Consider the following 16,274-nt stretch of genomic DNA (forward strand, 5'->3'; position numbering starts at 1 on the left):
TCCGAGCGCATCTTCCCCTTCACTGCTCCTCGGGGTCTAATTAGGTGTTTGCTTGATGACTCTGTTTGGAGGATAGGCTCCGGCTAACCCTGACTGCACTGGGTTAATCGTCCCGGTGGGGAAAAGCAAAACGGTGATTTTAAGCAGAAAACTCTCCCATAGTTTGGCTTCGTAGCAGTGGGGTTGGAGTGCAGGAAAATAAAGAGAAAATCAAAGGGCTTTTAAGAGGAAAAGGAAAAAAAAAATCACTTAGACTGGAAAGAACTCTTCCCAGCAGGAGCAGAAGCCAAGAACACATAATGTCCGTGGCGGTTAAACTAATGTTTCACATTTCCTTCTCCGGGGGTATTTGCTCGGGTGGGGGTGGGGATGGAAAGGGCCCCAACCGGTCGCCGAGCAGTTTATTGAGCTGCTCGCTGGATGGCACAAGAGGGGAAAAAACGAACCACGAGCGACTGCAGAGGAAAAATCAATTAGTGCAGGCACCGGTAGAAAGAAGGAGGGGGAGATGCTGGAGAGAAAAGAGGGTTTTTATCGTTCCAGGGTGGGGAACCTTTGAAAAGTGCCGTGTAAAGAAGTGAAAACCTCTGCAAGTGGCCAAAACCTGGAAGTGGTTCTCATGTGTGGCATCGCGCTGCGGGAGGCAGGGTCTGCAGAGAGGGGTGGTGGCGGGGGGAGAGGAGAGGGGTCATGCAGTGGTGCTCTGTAAGGTGTCATTGCGGAGACGAGATGCTTGCTTTTCCCCCCGTTATGGGCCACGGAGAGCCTCTTTTGGTGTTCCCAGACCAGGAGAAGAGCTCACGTCTTATAGCCGACAGCGTTTCTTGGGAGCAGGGAGGCGTCACCTGTCAAGGCACGGTGACACCCAGCCTTCAAGGAGAGCACTGGAGGCTTGCCCTGGGGTTTTCCATTTGCACCGCTATTTCCATATGTTCACCTAAACGGAGCCTGTGGGTATAATTGTAATTACACAGTGCTTGCGGGCTCAGGGTTGTGGTGCTGGAAGCAGCCGGGTCTGGTCGCCGCCGGCACCAAGCAGGGCTGGCCAGGGAAGTGGCAACGGGAACGGAAAGGGGATGGAGAGGAGTTCCCAGGGATGGAAAGGAGTGTCTGGGAAAAGGACCAAGGCGTAAGCAAAGGGGAAAAGAAGAGGCTACAAAGGAGCAATGGCTCCCCAACTCACCGTCCCTTCCTCCCTGAAGAAATGGAGAACAGACAAAGAGCACAAAGACGTAAAACGTGGGAGATGCGGCAGGTACTGGAATTCAAAGCCAAGGAGAGCCCGGAGAAAAGCAGGAAGGAATAGCAATGAATGGAGAACAAGGCAACTGGAGGGGAGAGAGAAGAAGAGAAGAAAAGCCCAGAGACTTGTACAACAAAGAGACGAACGAAACGTGCACACGCACCCAGCATCAAAAGATCAGGAGGCAGCAAAAGAGAAAAATGAAAGAATAATGAAGGAGCCGTGGCACAAAGAGGGGGGTGGTCTTGAAAGAGAAAGAGCTGGGCTTGCAGGACGAGAACAGCACCTGCTGCCATGGGTTTTGTGAAGGAAAATGGGATTGCCAAAGAGCTGGTGGCACCGTGAGATGCCATGGCATGGCAAAGGAGGGCAGCAGGGCCCCTTCCCCTGGTGGGGTCCGAGCAGTGACCTCCCAGACAGAGCTGCTGGTGGTGACCAAGCTCCCTGGCCAAGGGAAGAGCCGTGGGATGGTGGGAACAGAGCTCTTTGGTGGAGCTGGGCACGAGTTTGATGGGCAAGTGCTGGGGAAGGAGAGCGCGGTCTGCTGGGGGGCTCTGAGGGTTGTGGCTGGGCTGGGTGCCCACGAGAGCAACACCAGTGGTCTGGGAGAAGTCTGGGGAGGTGCAGAGCTCCAAAAAAAGAGTCCAAAAAAGCATGAGAGCAGCCAGAGCACCAGAGACATGGGAAATATGGACAGGTTGGGTCTTGTTCAGTGGCATTAAGGACACTCATGACCTTAATTAAGGAATTAAGGAGGCTGGTGAGGGCGGGTGTTGGAGCAGGAAAGCTCACACGTGTCTGGTGTGTGCACGGCTGTATGTGCGAGGTGAAGGGCAGCAGAGTTGGTACAGGGAGCAACTGAAGGGTTACTGGAAGATGCTGAATGCTGGAGATTTGATGTCGCAGTGGCACGTGCCAGGAACCTGGGGCTTTCATGTTCCTGCTGTACATCGTGAAGGGAGAGCAGAGCATCCTCCAAGTGGCTGGGATAAAGCACTAGCCCAAAATCCAGCTGGGTGTATGGAAGAGGACACGACTTTCAGCTGTAGGAAGTGATGGGGAGCATCCCCTGGCTCCTCTTCTCGAGGCTTTTTAAAAGGAGGAAAAAGCCCCCAAAAGCAGCTGGCAGCGGGTGGGTCAGTGCGGCGGGCATCGGGAGCCGGTGGAACAAAAGAGCGGCGGCAGCTGGATTAATTACCGCAAAAAGCAAAATCGGCAAAGTGGGGGCGAGAACGGGAGAAGTTGTTTCCTCATTATATTCCCAAACAGAAAGAACGTTTTTATCGCACGCACAAATAGCTCCCTGGGAAGCACTTTCACTTCCTAATTGTTCATAAATTTACTGACAGGTGGTTACACAGTAGGTATACCACTCGGAGTTTCGGTTTTATTGCTTTCACTGTCTCAACGCAAAAACCTAGAGAAAAAGGGGTGCGCAGGTGGGAGACGTTGCCCAGCAAAGGCAGCTAGATGCTTGTGCTTAATTTTCCAATTTCTCGTTCACGTGAGTTCCTCGGCACGTCCAGATTTTGGTTTTGCTGTGATGAAGGGGTCTTTGTTGGTTCGTTTACCCTATTGCTTTGTCTCATGAAACGTGGTTGTGGCCTGAAGGTGTCATGTCACCCTGCATGGTGCTGGTGGTTTCCAAATCATCCAAAAGGGGGGGCACACGGTGCCATGGGAAGGCTCTGACACACCTGGAGACGGACAACATGCCATGTAATGCTCCCAGGCTCTGAAGGCATCTGTAGGAAGGTGGTTGTGGTCGGTTTTCCTTTTTTCCCCTCTCTTTGGCTGCGCTCAGATCGCTCTCTGAGTGCAAAGTGCCTCATCTCCGTTGTGAGATGATTTGTCTGAAATGTTATGGGTTATGATGCCTGCCCAGCCGCTCCATGCAAAGCGTGTTTTACCATGGGAAGGCAGAGAAAAGGCAGCATTTAAGAGCAGGAGAAGGGAAAAGGGAAAATTCCCCCCCAGCCAAAGCGCTCTCGGCGCGCGCAAGGTGGCAGCGTGACGTGCCACTCGCGGGACCGAGGAATTTGACAAAAATCATCCCCGTGCCCGAACTATAGCTGTCAGATGCGCTTAATCTATTATGTCGATAAAATCAACTCTGACGAGCCTCTCAGATTGTGCTGTCATCAAAATTGAGCTGATGAGAGGTGATAATCCTCGCTGTCGACAAGCACCACTTTGGCACAGCTCCCAGCGGTGCCCCCTTCCCGGGAACCGGGCAGGACGCCGGGCGCATTCGCACGGGTCACCCGTCATGGGCAGCCCCGTGTTGGCCACGGGGATGGGTGTGTATCCCCTTCTGCTGGCCGCCAGGCCTTCTTTGTGTCCCTGATGGCTGTGCTGAGGTCTGGCTGTTAGCCAGGTGAAGTAGGGGTGAATAAGAGGACCAAACCCCAAAACCCTGGGAGAAGCGAGGCGGCACGCAGGGACCCGTCTCTGTTTGCTGACAGGGACCGGTGCCGTCCCGCTGTTCTCCCCATCTGCAAAAGGAAGCAAAACTTGAGCTTTCAGCATATTTCCCTCCTTTGTGCTGCCTTTCCTCATGCTAATTAGTCCTTGCCCGGTGACACCTCTGACAGCTCCATCCTGCCCGTGCCGGGGAGGCTCACGTGGAGCTGTGGGAGCGTGGGGTGGAGGCAGCTGGGGGTGCTGGGAGGGAGGCAGCAGGAGAGCCGGGGTGGGGGGGGAACCAGAGCCGTGCCAGGGTACGATCCTGCTCCCTGCAGGGACAGCACCTCGTGTCGGAGGGGATAGCTGGGGAGGGGACGGGGCAGTGCGAGCCCTGCATCTCCCCCAAAAAAGAGCAGACACGTGAAGCTTTGGGGCTGGGCCATGTGGGACGGTGCCCGTGGAGGTCCTCACGTCCCCGCAGGGCACTCAGGAGGAGACTGTCCCCTTTGGGGGACAATGCCGAGGCAGGGGTGGCCGGGAAGCCGTCCAGGCGCCCATCTCGCTGCTGCAGATGAACCGTCCGTCCTCACCCATCTGGCAGGAACGAGAGGGAGAAATGTGAATAGCAATGGGAGGAGATGAGAGGTCCATAAATACTGGTGCATAAATAAAAGCATTAACATTTAATGAAAGAGGGCTGCAGCTCTCCTGCCAGATCCGTCTCTGGCAAGAGGGAAGGGAAAAGCCTCCTGGTCAGGGGGCAGCAGGGAGGGGGTTTGGGGAGTCTTGGGGAGGGCACACAGTTTGTGGCATCGTACCTGGGGCTGCCCATGTCCGGCACCGCAGCATCTGGCGGAGCAGTGCTGCACGTTGGGCTGCTCTTCGGGGTCATGCCCATGGCAGAGCCAGTGTTGGCATCCCTGGCTGCAGCCAGCCACCACCTCCGACCTGCGCGGCATGTGAGAGGGGGCCCTTTGCCGTTTTTCTTAGTCTCACCAGCACGCAGTGCTGCTGGTCTGGTGGAGAGGCGCTGTGGTGTGGTCTGTAAGGCTGCTGGGAGGGTGTCCTCAGAAAGCATCCATCGGGCTGAGCAGATTTGAGCCCAGGCTCTTCTCCCACTGGGTTGCAGGGGCTACGGCAGTGTTGTGGGGTGTCTGCCCTGTGCATTGCAGTGGTGCTGTGCTGGGAACATTCGCTGTGCCGTAGTGAAATGTGAAGCTCCAGGCAGGCTTTGGGTATATTTGGTGGAGTTGTTGGTTTATTTGTGGAGTTTTTTGCATCTGGGTCGTGTTGCAAGGGTGCTGTGCTTAAGGGCTGCCCATGCCCAAAACAGGCCAAATGCAAGAAGCGTCACATCCAGGTGATCAGCAGTGTCCCGTGGGTCCCCATTGCCATTTTGCACAGGTAACTGGCTCTTAGCAGCAGGTCAGCTCTCATTTTGGGATGGGTGGCAGGGACAGGGGCTGTCTCGGGGCATAAAAGCCACCGAGTGCTCTCGAGCAGCCCCCTGCTGCAGGATGCCGGGCACTTTGCAGAGCCCGCAGGCATCCGTCTTCTCCTGCCACATCCTAGGTGTAGGAAGAGGTCTCTTTGAATGGATTAGGAGCTAATGATCTGGAGGGACATCCGTTGTGTATGTCAGTGCTCGCTCAGCCTCGCCGCTCCATGGCGTGCAGCATTAATGAGCTCGTGGCTAAAAATAGCCGGCCGCACTCCCCGGGCCGTGGTGGCGAGTGTTCCTGGTAGGGATCTGGGATACGGAGCGGCCAGGAGCCAAGTCAGCCCCTGCGTGTTTGCGTGGGGTCGATAATCAGGCAGTGATTACCGGAGAGCTGCCTCTCGCCGCGGGGGTTAGCAGGGAAGGGCCGTGCCCCTCGCCGTAGCCACCCCTCGTGGTATCGGGGCGTCTCGCAGTGCCTCGCGAGCTCTGAGCTCTCCAGGCACTTGGCAAGAAGAGCAGTTTGCTGCCGAGCAGGGGCATGAATGGCGCCGGTGTCCAGAGTTTGGGGGAGCCCTGGGGGCTGCCTGCATGTGCTGGGGATGGATCCCCAGCTTATGGCACGTATGGCCCCCAGCCGTGCCGGTGTCACTGGTGCGTGAGGCCACGGCCAGCCCCACAGGGCCACCAGCGGCTCTGAGTCAGGTTGGGCAAGCGGCATGGGCGTCCCCATGGGTGTCCCCCCTCCGGGTGTGCACAGCTTGCTGGTGGCACAGGACCAGCACCATGTCGTGGTGGAGAGCACCAGAAACTGATTTTGGGTGCAGAGGCTCTCCAGCACGGCGCAGCATCGTGCAGAAGGGCACACAGCATCTCGCTGCGGCTCGGGGTCCAGGAGGGCAGGGAGGTGAGGGGAGGCACGGGGTTTTACAGGCCCCACAAGCATCAGCAGGACCCGGTGTGCCGCAGTCACCTGGGCCCGATGTAAAATATTAATCGGCACATCGGGCAGTGTGGGTCTCGAGCGGTAAAGGAAGGAGATAAATCACGGGCTTATTGTTATTGAATTTAGTGGCATCACTTTCACATTCAATTTCTCTCGCCCGCTTTCTGAACAAACAAGAAATTACAGCCCAAATGTATTTTTTTGGCCTAGTGAACATTATGCATTAACTTACCCCTGATTAATATTACACGGGGTCGACGCAATCCTCCGCGGGCTGCTTGCCGCGCCGGCGAGACCGCGAACCAACGCGCCGCTCCCGGCTTCCTAGGGATTTACTTCACATTCAATTTGCTCCTAGTAGTGGGCTTTTAAATGGAAAACAAGACTATTAATAAGGGGGTAGAGCTGCAGCGCTGCCGTGTTGCCTTACCCCGTAACTCTCCAAGACAAGCATCTTGCAGCTGTCCCACGAGCACGCTGTGTGCCGGGGGGGGCTGGAGAGGGTCCCCCAGGGTGGGTGATGGCCACATCGGTCCCCAAAGTGACTGTGGAAGGCAGCTGGAGATGGGGCTGTGCCGTGGTGACCCCCCTGCAAGCCCTGTTTTGTACCAGTGGTAGCCAAGGACTGCTAATTTGGGGCAGGGATCTGTGCCTCTTGAACAACTGAGGAGCATCTCACCCCTTTTCTCTTAAATATCGTGTTATCGTTGTGCCGTGGGCTAACAAGAGCCGGTGTGTGAGATGTTGTAAAGTGTATTATGTGTGTCAGGAGACAAGAGGCAGAGCAGGCACTCCGCGTACTTGCTCGAGCATCGGCCCCGGTTTTGCTGCTTCTCTGCTTATTAACACGTTTGCCCAGGGATCATTTATTACGTTCTATATTTAGTGACAGGAGAGTGTCATAAATGTTGGATATTATCTGCACAGGGGATGTAGGACAGGGGGAGGGCCCCCAGTGATAGCTGCGGAGAATCAAAGATAAGCCAAGAAAAGCTTGCTGTTGACATGTAAATGAGCAGGGCTAGCACCTGCAGCAGTGCTGGAGGATGAGAAGTGTGAGCAGGGTTCTCCGTCCTGGTGCTTTGGGGATACAGGGATGCATGGGAGTGGGACCGGAGAGCCTTTTGCCTCCGTGCCCATGGGTAATCTCAAGCCACAGCAGCTCGAGCGGGGTGTGCTCTTAGCTGTGGCCGTGCGGGTGCCGTGCCCATACCTGCATCGTGGTGGTGTTCATGGGGAACGGCTCATGGGGAAGTGTTATGTCGTGTTTCTCATGAGTCTCTGTGATTCTCATGTTTCTCTCTGCGTCTGTGTTTGCTCCTGGCCTCATCCTGCCTCCCAGCTCTCGGGTCCTGTTTGCTGACGGCATCCCTGCGCAGCCCCAGCTCCCTCCTGCCCTGCTCATGAGTTAAAGCAAAGGCAAAGGCAGCCTGCCCTTGAGGCTGCGTGCAGGGGAGTGCAGTTGGTGGGATCTATAGAAATGTAATCAGGCTCCTTCGATGTCCTCCTGCGAGTCCCTGTAACCTCGTAGGCAATGATCGCTGTCGTGCTGGGTATTGACCTGGCCGGCGGCCCCACGCTCTCCAGGGGCACCACCCCCCCTGCATCCCTGATGGCTCTCAGGAGCATTTTTGGTGGGATGAGGTTGGGCAGCAGCGTGGCACGGTGATGCAGTCCCGTTTCCCTGGCCGTGGTCACCCTGGCCCATCAGGGCGTCTGTCTATGGGCTGATTGCGCGTGGCTGAGTTGGGATCATGCGGTGGTGCGTAGCTGTAGGAGCAGTGAGTACTTCGTGCTGAAGCATTGCTGATGTAATGCAGCTGCCTGCGCTGGGGCTGAGCTATATTCTGGGTCGTCCTGCTTGCCTTGGATTCCATTAACAGTTTTTTTGCCTGCCCTGAGCATGGTTTTAGCTCCTTGCTCATAGGTGGTTCCAAGCACGGAGCAGGGGAAGCCCCAGGAATGAGCTGGTCCTGGTCTGCCCCATGCCCACTGCATGACGGATAAAGCTGAGCGTTGTCCCTGGGTGCTGCCGGGATGGAGAGGGCTCTGAGCAGCTTTATGTGCTTGGTGTTGGGTTGAGGTGTCTCTAAACCTTGCCCAGCTGCAGTTCCCAACACTGGGACAATCGCTGCTTCCCTCCCCGCGTGACACCTCCGTGCCCTGCAGGAAAGCTGCCTCCCACCTGGGTCTTGCACGAGAGTCACTCTTGTGGTCACCGTCACCTGGGGGAGAGGGCAGCTCTGACGGGAAGGGGCAAAGAGGCGCGGTGCCTCCATCGCCTTCACAAGGCCTCCGTGGCTAGCCTGAGCTGTTCTGCTCGTGGGCCACGGGCTGCGGAGAAAGGGCACTGCGGCAGGGGGCTCCCAGTTACCTGCATGACATGGGACCTGCAGAGCACCAGGGGTGGCCAGGCTGTTTTTCAGGAGCAGGCAGCCGCCCAGTTTCTGGGTGCAGCTGCAGGCAGCAGTCCTGCTGTCTCACGGGACTTTTGGGTGCCTGCATCCCCTTGCCCTCCCAAGTCCCACCCGGCAGCCCCAAACCCATGCTGTCAGCAGCAGGGAGAGGTGCAAGGACGCAGGTGGTAGCACAGAAAGCTCTCTCCTCATCTGACCGAGGAAAGGCACCCCAAAGGGGGGGGTGTCTCGATTCCTTGGCACGTTGTTCCCATGCCAAAGGTCCCCGCAGCAAGAATCGCGGCGAGTCGGCGGGGTCGGAGCCTGGTGCCAATGTCTGGCCGCAGAGCGAAGCTTCTTGTGTCAGGGCTGACAGCTCTCTGCCTGCAGAGCAGGAGAAATCCCAGCTCTGTGTCTGGGTTCCCACATGTGCGGGGCCCCTTCCCATGACAGACCCGTCGGGGACAAGCCGTCGGAGCGTGCCGCCCGCACTCGGAGCGCTAACTACATTTTTCACCGGTTGCCGGCGCACACTTTTCATTTTTGGATTGCCAGTCTCCCCTGAAGGACTCAGACAATCTCCCTCTGCTATAACAGACTGTACTTCTATATTAAAGTGTCAAGTTGCTGGGAAATTTACTGCCTCGCAGGGCCCATCAGGCGGCGCAGGCTCGGCAGTGCCTTCGCCAGGGGGCTGCGCCGGGGAGAGGGCTGGCTGCGAGCGCACGACAAGGCAAGCCCAGCCTTGTGGCCACCTGGGAGCAAAAGGTGCTCTCGGCCTGTATTTTAACCCTTCTCTTGTGACTTTTAACAAGGCACGGGCATCGGTAGTGGGTGAGCACAGCAGGGCAGGACCAGCCGGTGGGAGGGTGGCAGGGGCTGGTGGCAGGGCGCTGCCCTAAGGACGAGCTCCAAACGCGGTCGGTGGCTTAGGTGGAGGGGCCGTGGCTGCTGGCACTGAAGTGGGCCTGGCAGTGCCATTGTCCTTACGGAGAAGGACCCACGTGCCTGGTCTGAGTGCTAAGAGCATCACCCGGCCGGCACGGGGCTGTGCGTGCCCTTCTGAGGCTTCTTGGGGTACACAGAGACCGCCGTGGGCTGTGTCCCCTGGTCAGCATACCCTCCCATGCGCTGCCCCATCCTTGTTTTTCTATCTGGGCAGCATGAGCTGCTGGGGGACAACGCGTCACCCCTCGCTTGGCATCCCTCGGCTGTGTGGCCGTGGCATCCCTCCCCTCTGAGGTGCAGGCAAGGCACCGACTGGTGGAGAAGCTGTGATATGTCACACACCAGGCTTCCCGTGGGGCCAAGAGTATGGAAAAAATGAGGCAGCAGCCTCAGTGGGGCCGGGACGGTCCCCAGGGATGGGAGGAGAGAGATGAGCTGATGGGATCACATCCCTTCCTGGGGCTCGATGGCGATGTTCTTCTGGCAGTCAGCCCAGCAAAACACGAGAGCCCCCAGCAAAAGGGTTGGGCGTGCGGCACCACGTGCGCCTGGGCTCATGGCATTGCTCGGAGAGGGCTCATGGGGCACAGCACCTGGCACGGCCGGGGTGGAGCTGGGTTTAGGGAGAGCCGTTCTGCATAGTTGGGTCAGCTCCTGGGGGCGGCATCCTCCAGCCCCACGGCCCAGAGCGCCAGAGAATGGCGTCGGCAAACGGGATTTAATTGCTTTTTGCCAGCGACGGGGATATTTATGGGTTTGGAGAATGCCAAGTTATTTATTAGATGGAGTATCAGGGGATAGACTAATATAAATCACGATGGCCGGCATTGAATGGAGCAGACAATCAGTAATTTAGAAAGCTTTAATAAAAATGCTAAAATATGAGAGCTGTTGGCGGTCGTAACGAGAATCGGTTATCACGGCGGTGCCCGAAGCAGCGGGGGCTGGTGATTTGGGGTGGGTGGGCAGACCCCAGGGCTGTGCTCAGGCTGGTTAGGGATGGCATTTTGCAGGTGTGGGGTCAGTGCTGGGGAGGAAAATGGGGCAGACGCCGATGGCTGATGGCAGGCTGTCCGTGTCAGAGGCGGGGGTGGCATGTATGGCACGGGCACAGCGCAGCAGACCCGCTGCACCGTTTGGGTGGGTCCCAAACCTGGGCGTTGATGGCCCCCCCCCCCGTTGTCGTGTGCCTTGCAGTTCCCCCCCAGATCGTCAACATCTCATCAGACATCACCGTGAACGAAGGCAGCAGCGTGACCCTCATGTGCCTGGCCTTCGGGAGGCCGGAGCCCACCGTCACGTGGCGGCACCTCTCCGGGAAAGGTGAGGGGAGGCACGGGGATTTCGGGAGCCCCCCCGTGCTGGATGCGGGGTGCTGCTGGAGGGAGGGCTCCACAGCTCCTCCTGCTGGGGGGGCACAGCTTGGAAGGGATGCAGGGGGCTTTGTTTGGGGGTTGGTTTGGGGGCTGTCAGGGGTCCAGCCCAGGGGGGCGAGGTGTTGGACGCTGTCGGTGACGGTGCCCCGTGTTTATCCACGGCTCCCAGGACAGGGCTTTGTGAGCGAGGACGAGTACCTGGAGATCACGGGCATCACGCGGGAGCAGTCCGGGGAGTACGAGTGCAGCGCTGTCAATGATGTGGCCGTCCCAGACGTCCGGAAAGTCAAAGTCACCGTCAACTGTAAGTGGGTGGGGGGGTGGGTGTCCTAAGGGGGGGACGTGGCAGTGGGGTGGGCGCGGGGCCTGGCCCCGGGGCGTGACGTGGTGTGGCGTCCCCGCAGACCCGCCGTACATCTCGAACGCCAAGAACACGGGCGCCTCGGTGGGCCAGAAGGGCATCCTGCAGTGCGAGGCCTCGGCCGTCCCCGTGGCGGAGTTCCAGTGGTTCAAGGAGGACACCAGGTGCGGGGGCACGGAGGATGCGAAGCGGGGCGAAGGTGGCCGAGGGAGCAGCACAGAGGGTCGGGGTCCCAGCACCAAGGGGGGTCTTGGGGTCATTCCTCCAGGGATGGTGGCACAGGTTGGGAAGGTGGGGATATGGCCGGGGCATCTGGGGGAGGAAAGCGGGCTCAGGTTGGAGTGAGAGGTGTGCTTCTGGTGGCATGGTGGGGTGAAGGGGTGGTCATGGGTGGCTCCTGTGGGGCTGGTTGGGGTCTGAGTGCACGTGGTGCTGGGCCAGGAGGGCTTTATTCTCTTCTCGCCCCATCTGGGGCTCTGAGCAGCGCCATCCACCATTCCCTGCAGGTTAGCGAACGGGCTGGAGGGGGTGCGGATCGAGAGCAAGGGCCGCTTGTCGACGCTGACCTTCTTCAACGTCTCGGAGAAGGACTATGGCAACTACACGTGTGTGGCCACGAACAAGTTGGGCAACACCAACGCCAGCATCATCCTGTACGGTACGTGCTCCTGCTTTTTGCACCTCGGCACGGCAAGGAAGGGAGATGGCCATGAGCAGATAGCAACATGGAGCAGAGCAGCACGGAGCAGAGCAGAGTGGAGCTGGCTGCTTGTTTATGGGGCCGGCCTGGTGATGCGTAGGATGGAGCAAGCCCTGAGACTCCCAGGGACAGTGGGGGGGAGCAGATGCACAGATAGACAGAGAACAACAAGTCCAAGAGGGTGAACAATGAGTGAGGGGACAGAGCGAGACATGCGCAGGGATGATGAGACACAGCTGAGAGAGGGAGGGACAGAGGGAAAGGGCTTGTCTCCTTGCCCCTTCCTAGCCCCAGGATGAAGCCCCAGGGCACTGCTGGCACCCTTATGGCACCCAGGGCGATGGGGATGCCTGCTTCGGGCCACCACAATGCTGCGCTCTCAGATATACCAGGAACAATGCTCCGACCCTCATGGCACAAAGATGCCCACCGCCACCAATTGCCACGGTCCCTTGGCACGCTTGGGCTGGCGCTGCGGGGTACACATGGCACATTTGCAGGCTTCCTGCTGACCCAAATGGGGACTTGATCTCCTCCTGCTGGCCCCATTTGCTGCCCACCGGGGGGGGGGAAGGGGATGGGGACACAAGGGGACAACAGGGCTCCTGCTTGCATGACATGACTGTGTCCTCTCACCTCCGCCCTTAACGCTGTCCCTCCTCTTCCTCTTCTCTCCCCCATGCAGGGCCCGGAGCGGTGCACGACGGCGGCAACGCGGCATCCCGGGTGGCCACCGGCCTCTGCCTCTGGGCCGCCCTCCTCGCTCGCCTCCTCCTCGACTTTTGATAAGGGAGCGGAGGGTCCCGGGAGGCCCCGCCGCGCCTCTGCCCCGCCGCGGGCTCGGCCCGCCGGGACGGCCGCCCGGGGACTCCTCTCCGTCGGACGGGCGCCGCGCCGGAGGACGGGGAACGGCGCCGAGGGGCCGAGGACGGCCGCGTCTCCCACGTGCCGGGATCGTTCTCGCCGCTGGTTACGCTGTACAGACCCCACCACGTGCCACCAAGACTGTCACCCGCCACCGTCGCCCGCCCGCCCGCCGCGAAGGGCGATGCCGTGCCGAGCCTTGCCCGCTGCCTCGTCCCTCTTTGCGCTGAGCTGGTTGCGGCTGATGTGCCCTGGGGATGTGGTCCGGCGTGGACGGGGCTCCCCGCTGCCACCCGGCAGGCGTTTTGGTGGCATCGTGTCTGACACGGGCGCGGCACGGCGGGGGCCGCCTGGACCGCTCACCGGGGATGTCCATCTCGTCGTTGCGTCAAGCCACCTGCGCGCCCAAACAGACCCCGAAGTTGAAGCCCTGCGTCTCTGCCTTGCGCCTTTTCGGTCCTGAATGTGATGTCTCACCACCAAAGCTCCTCCCTGATCATCTCCTCACTTCTCCGTCCCCTAATGCTCCCCTCCAGCACCACGGCCCCACTGCCCCGTCCCTGCTGACTGCCCAAGGATGTGGCCCAGCTGTGATGCCCACCGACCCCTTCCAGCTGATCCAAGCGAGGGGCGATGCTCAGTCCCCGAAGGACCACGAACCTCCCACTGCACTATCTCCCAGCTAACATCATCCCCGCGGTGCTCTTGTAGGCACGAGGCTGCCCTCCTGGGAACATGAGTCCTTGGGGTCGCCACGGTCCCTGCTTTGCTCCGGACCCCTGCCCGCAGCACGCGGACCTGCCGCTTGGCTGTGGCCCTGACACCGTGCCTGCGTTTGTTTGGAGGCTCCGTGGAGCAGGGCTACGTGAGATGCTCACGGCATTTCCAGCCACTTGCTCAACATGAGAGCCAAAGCACCACAGCACCAAGGCTGGAGGGAGGCACTCACCAACAGAGGAAGGCACCAAACACCAAGCACGGCCACTGCGACAGCTCCACCACTCCTGTCCCGCCCGTGCGCACCCGGAGGGCTGGGGCCAAGTGGTCCCTTCCTTTGGGTCAGCACAGAGGCAGCTCCAAATCTCCCTGAGGGCTCCTTGCCACGACCTCCCCACATTGTTCTGGCAGCTTGAGAACTGCAGGAAATGGCCGTGGGGCTTCTGCGATGGCTTTGCTTGCGCTGTGCCCGTGCCCCTGCCTGAGCAGAGGCCACAGTGTTCAACTGTCCGGAGGCAGCTCGAGCGCCACTGGAAAAATTGTGGCTATCAATTTGCTGCACCTACATGGCAAGGATGCTTCTGGAGTCCCCAGTTCGCCGTTTCCTGACCCTCCTGCTGGAGGCTCCTCGGACACCAAACCATGCAGACAGACTCTTCTTTGCTTCCTGCAAGCCTTCGGCTCTCTCCCCTGCCACGCACAACGGTCACCCCAGAGGGGCCGTGTCAGCTCCCTGCCTACAGCCCCCAGTGCCTGACAACACCCCATTATGTGATCCCCTTCACCTGGTATGAAGAGAAACCCCGAGCCTTCCCTGCACTCCAGGATGGGAAGCTTTGGGTCCATGCTCCGGGGACAGACCCTCCTACTGCGCTCCAGAAATGTCACGGCTGGCACTGGACAACGTGACAAAGGGACAAAAACACCACCGAGGAAGCACACAGTGTGTGTGTCCCCCAACACCCCCAGGAAATGATGCCTCCCCCACTTTTCTCTGTTTCTTCTCCCTTCTAAAGATGGCGCAACAGCTGCGGCCAAGTGCGCATTGTTCCCATGCAAACTCTGCCATTGCTGAAACCTCCTCGCCACCCTGCCCTGCGTTCTCGCCCACAGAAAAGAAATGAAAGCCTGGCGCAGACCCCACGGCATTCCTGTCCTCGATGCAGCGGTGCCCTGGCCTCATCCCTGGTCTCTTACGGGCCGTCCAGGACCCGTGCAAACAAGCACACGTGCGATGCTACTGCGAAAGGAGTGGCAGCTACAGCTGAAGGGATGCAGGGCCCTGCACCTGGGACACTCAGTGTGCACCACAGCTCAGCTACAAACCCCGTGTGGCCTGGGGGCACCCCTCTGGTTTACCTGATGGGCAGGGATGTGGCACAGCACGGAACTGGTCACCTCCACGTCTCGTGCTCCTTGTGGCTCTGGTACGTTCTCCACCAGCATCCCGGGAAGGAGCACGAGCAGCAGTCTGGTCCCATCCCCTGGTCCCGGGCACCATCACGGAGGTGGGTGGCACCGTCTCCAGCTGGCACAGTGGCCCGCACCTCCTTCCCCAAAACCCCACCCCAGCCAATCGACCTGCAGAAGAAGTGACCCCCCACCCCCCCCCCACCCGAAGCAAGGCAGAAGCATGCAAATGTTCTCCCACCGCCAGTGACACGTCACCCGCAAGGAAATAGGCATAACCTCCTCGAGTCCTACCTGGCAGCTTCATCTCCTGACTCTCCAAAACCACGGGGGACATCCAGAGGGGCTGGCAGCCCTGCGACGCTCCTGCTTGTCACCACGCTTGGCAAAGGGTGGCCTCAACTGAGCGAGTGGCCCCTGCTCAGCCCTCTGCTGCTGGGGCCTCCAGACACATCGCTGGGGTGCAGGAGGTGCTTGGCAGTGTGTCACTCCAACACCGGGGCTGGTCTGCATCTCCCCATGATGGCCCCATGCCGCCCTGGCACCCCCTTGTGCCCCATCCCGTGCCCCTGCAGCCCTGGGGGAGCCCCCCCATGCCCCCACCCCCCGCCCCCAGCTGGTGTCCTCTGGTGCACGGCCCTCGCTTGGCACACCGCTCCGGTGCCCTATTTCTCTCTCTCCCCGCAGCAGAACCGCTGAACTAGCCCCCGACACGAGGCCAAAGGGCTGTGGCATTTCAGAGACAAGAGGTGACGACTACGAGACGCCCCGAGGCCGGACGAAACGGCACCGGGGCCGCCCCGCGCTCCCCGTTCTTCTCCTCCCCGGGTCGGTTTGGGCTGGCTTCCTTGTCCTCCTCCGTCGGGACGGCGTTCGACTTTCTCGTGCCATGTAACGTGCAGTTGTGAGGAACGTGTTGGCTGTCCGAGGCCGTCGCCCCGCCGCGCGGGCGGGTGGCAGAGCCCCCGCACGACCGCCGCTCTCCGCGTGCCGCGGCCGGATGGCTCGCCCCTGGCGCCCGACGGCGAGGACGCGCGGTCTTGAGTTTCCGTCGATCATTGTATTCCAAGGGTGGCTATACTACCTGAGATTTGTGCATGTTACATTGTAGTTGTAACCTTTTCTAATTCGGCAAGAATAAGAGATGGTTGTGATTGTGCAGTGTATCAATAAAGTTTGACGAACTTTGTACCCTCGGGGCTTTGCTTCGCGGACCGCGCGTGCCGTGGGGAGCAAGCGGGGCTCCCGAGCAGCCGGTACCTCCGTGCCTTCTGCAGCCTCACCCCACACTTTGTTGTAGCCTCATTCGGCTCCCAAATTATCCCCGTACTGGCGCTGCTTCCAGCCCCGTGGTTTGTCTGATTCCCGACCGGGCTGCTTGCTCTCTGCCCTGCTGCCATTCAGCTCCTCCCTTGTTCCCGTCCCCGAGCCGGTCCTGCACCGGAGGCTGCTGCTGCCCCAGCTCCTGC

General features: G+C 59.6%; 1 protein-coding gene across 14 annotated transcripts in view; it reads left to right on the top strand.

Moving 5' to 3' along the window:
- OPCML (opioid binding protein/cell adhesion molecule like) overlaps positions 1–15,996 on the top strand; it is a 335,964-nt gene extending 319,968 nt beyond the window's left edge. For all 14 annotated transcript variants that reach the window (XM_066981359.1, XM_066981358.1, XM_066981354.1 and 11 more), the window contains 5 exons: positions 10,575–10,700; positions 10,923–11,057; positions 11,158–11,278; positions 11,621–11,772; positions 12,500–15,996. In XM_066981359.1, coding sequence (XP_066837460.1) covers positions 10,575–10,700; positions 10,923–11,057; positions 11,158–11,278; positions 11,621–11,772; positions 12,500–12,600 — 635 coding nt within the window. In that variant the 3' untranslated portion in view covers positions 12,601–15,996. The remainder of the gene's footprint in view (positions 1–10,574; positions 10,701–10,922; positions 11,058–11,157; positions 11,279–11,620; positions 11,773–12,499) is intronic.
- Positions 15,997–16,274: the final 278 nt, after the last annotated feature.

The sequence above is a fragment of the Anser cygnoides genome, chromosome 21 (genome assembly GCF_040182565.1).
Source record: "Anser cygnoides isolate HZ-2024a breed goose chromosome 21, Taihu_goose_T2T_genome, whole genome shotgun sequence".
NCBI classification, from domain to species: domain Eukaryota; kingdom Metazoa; phylum Chordata; class Aves; order Anseriformes; family Anatidae; genus Anser; species Anser cygnoides.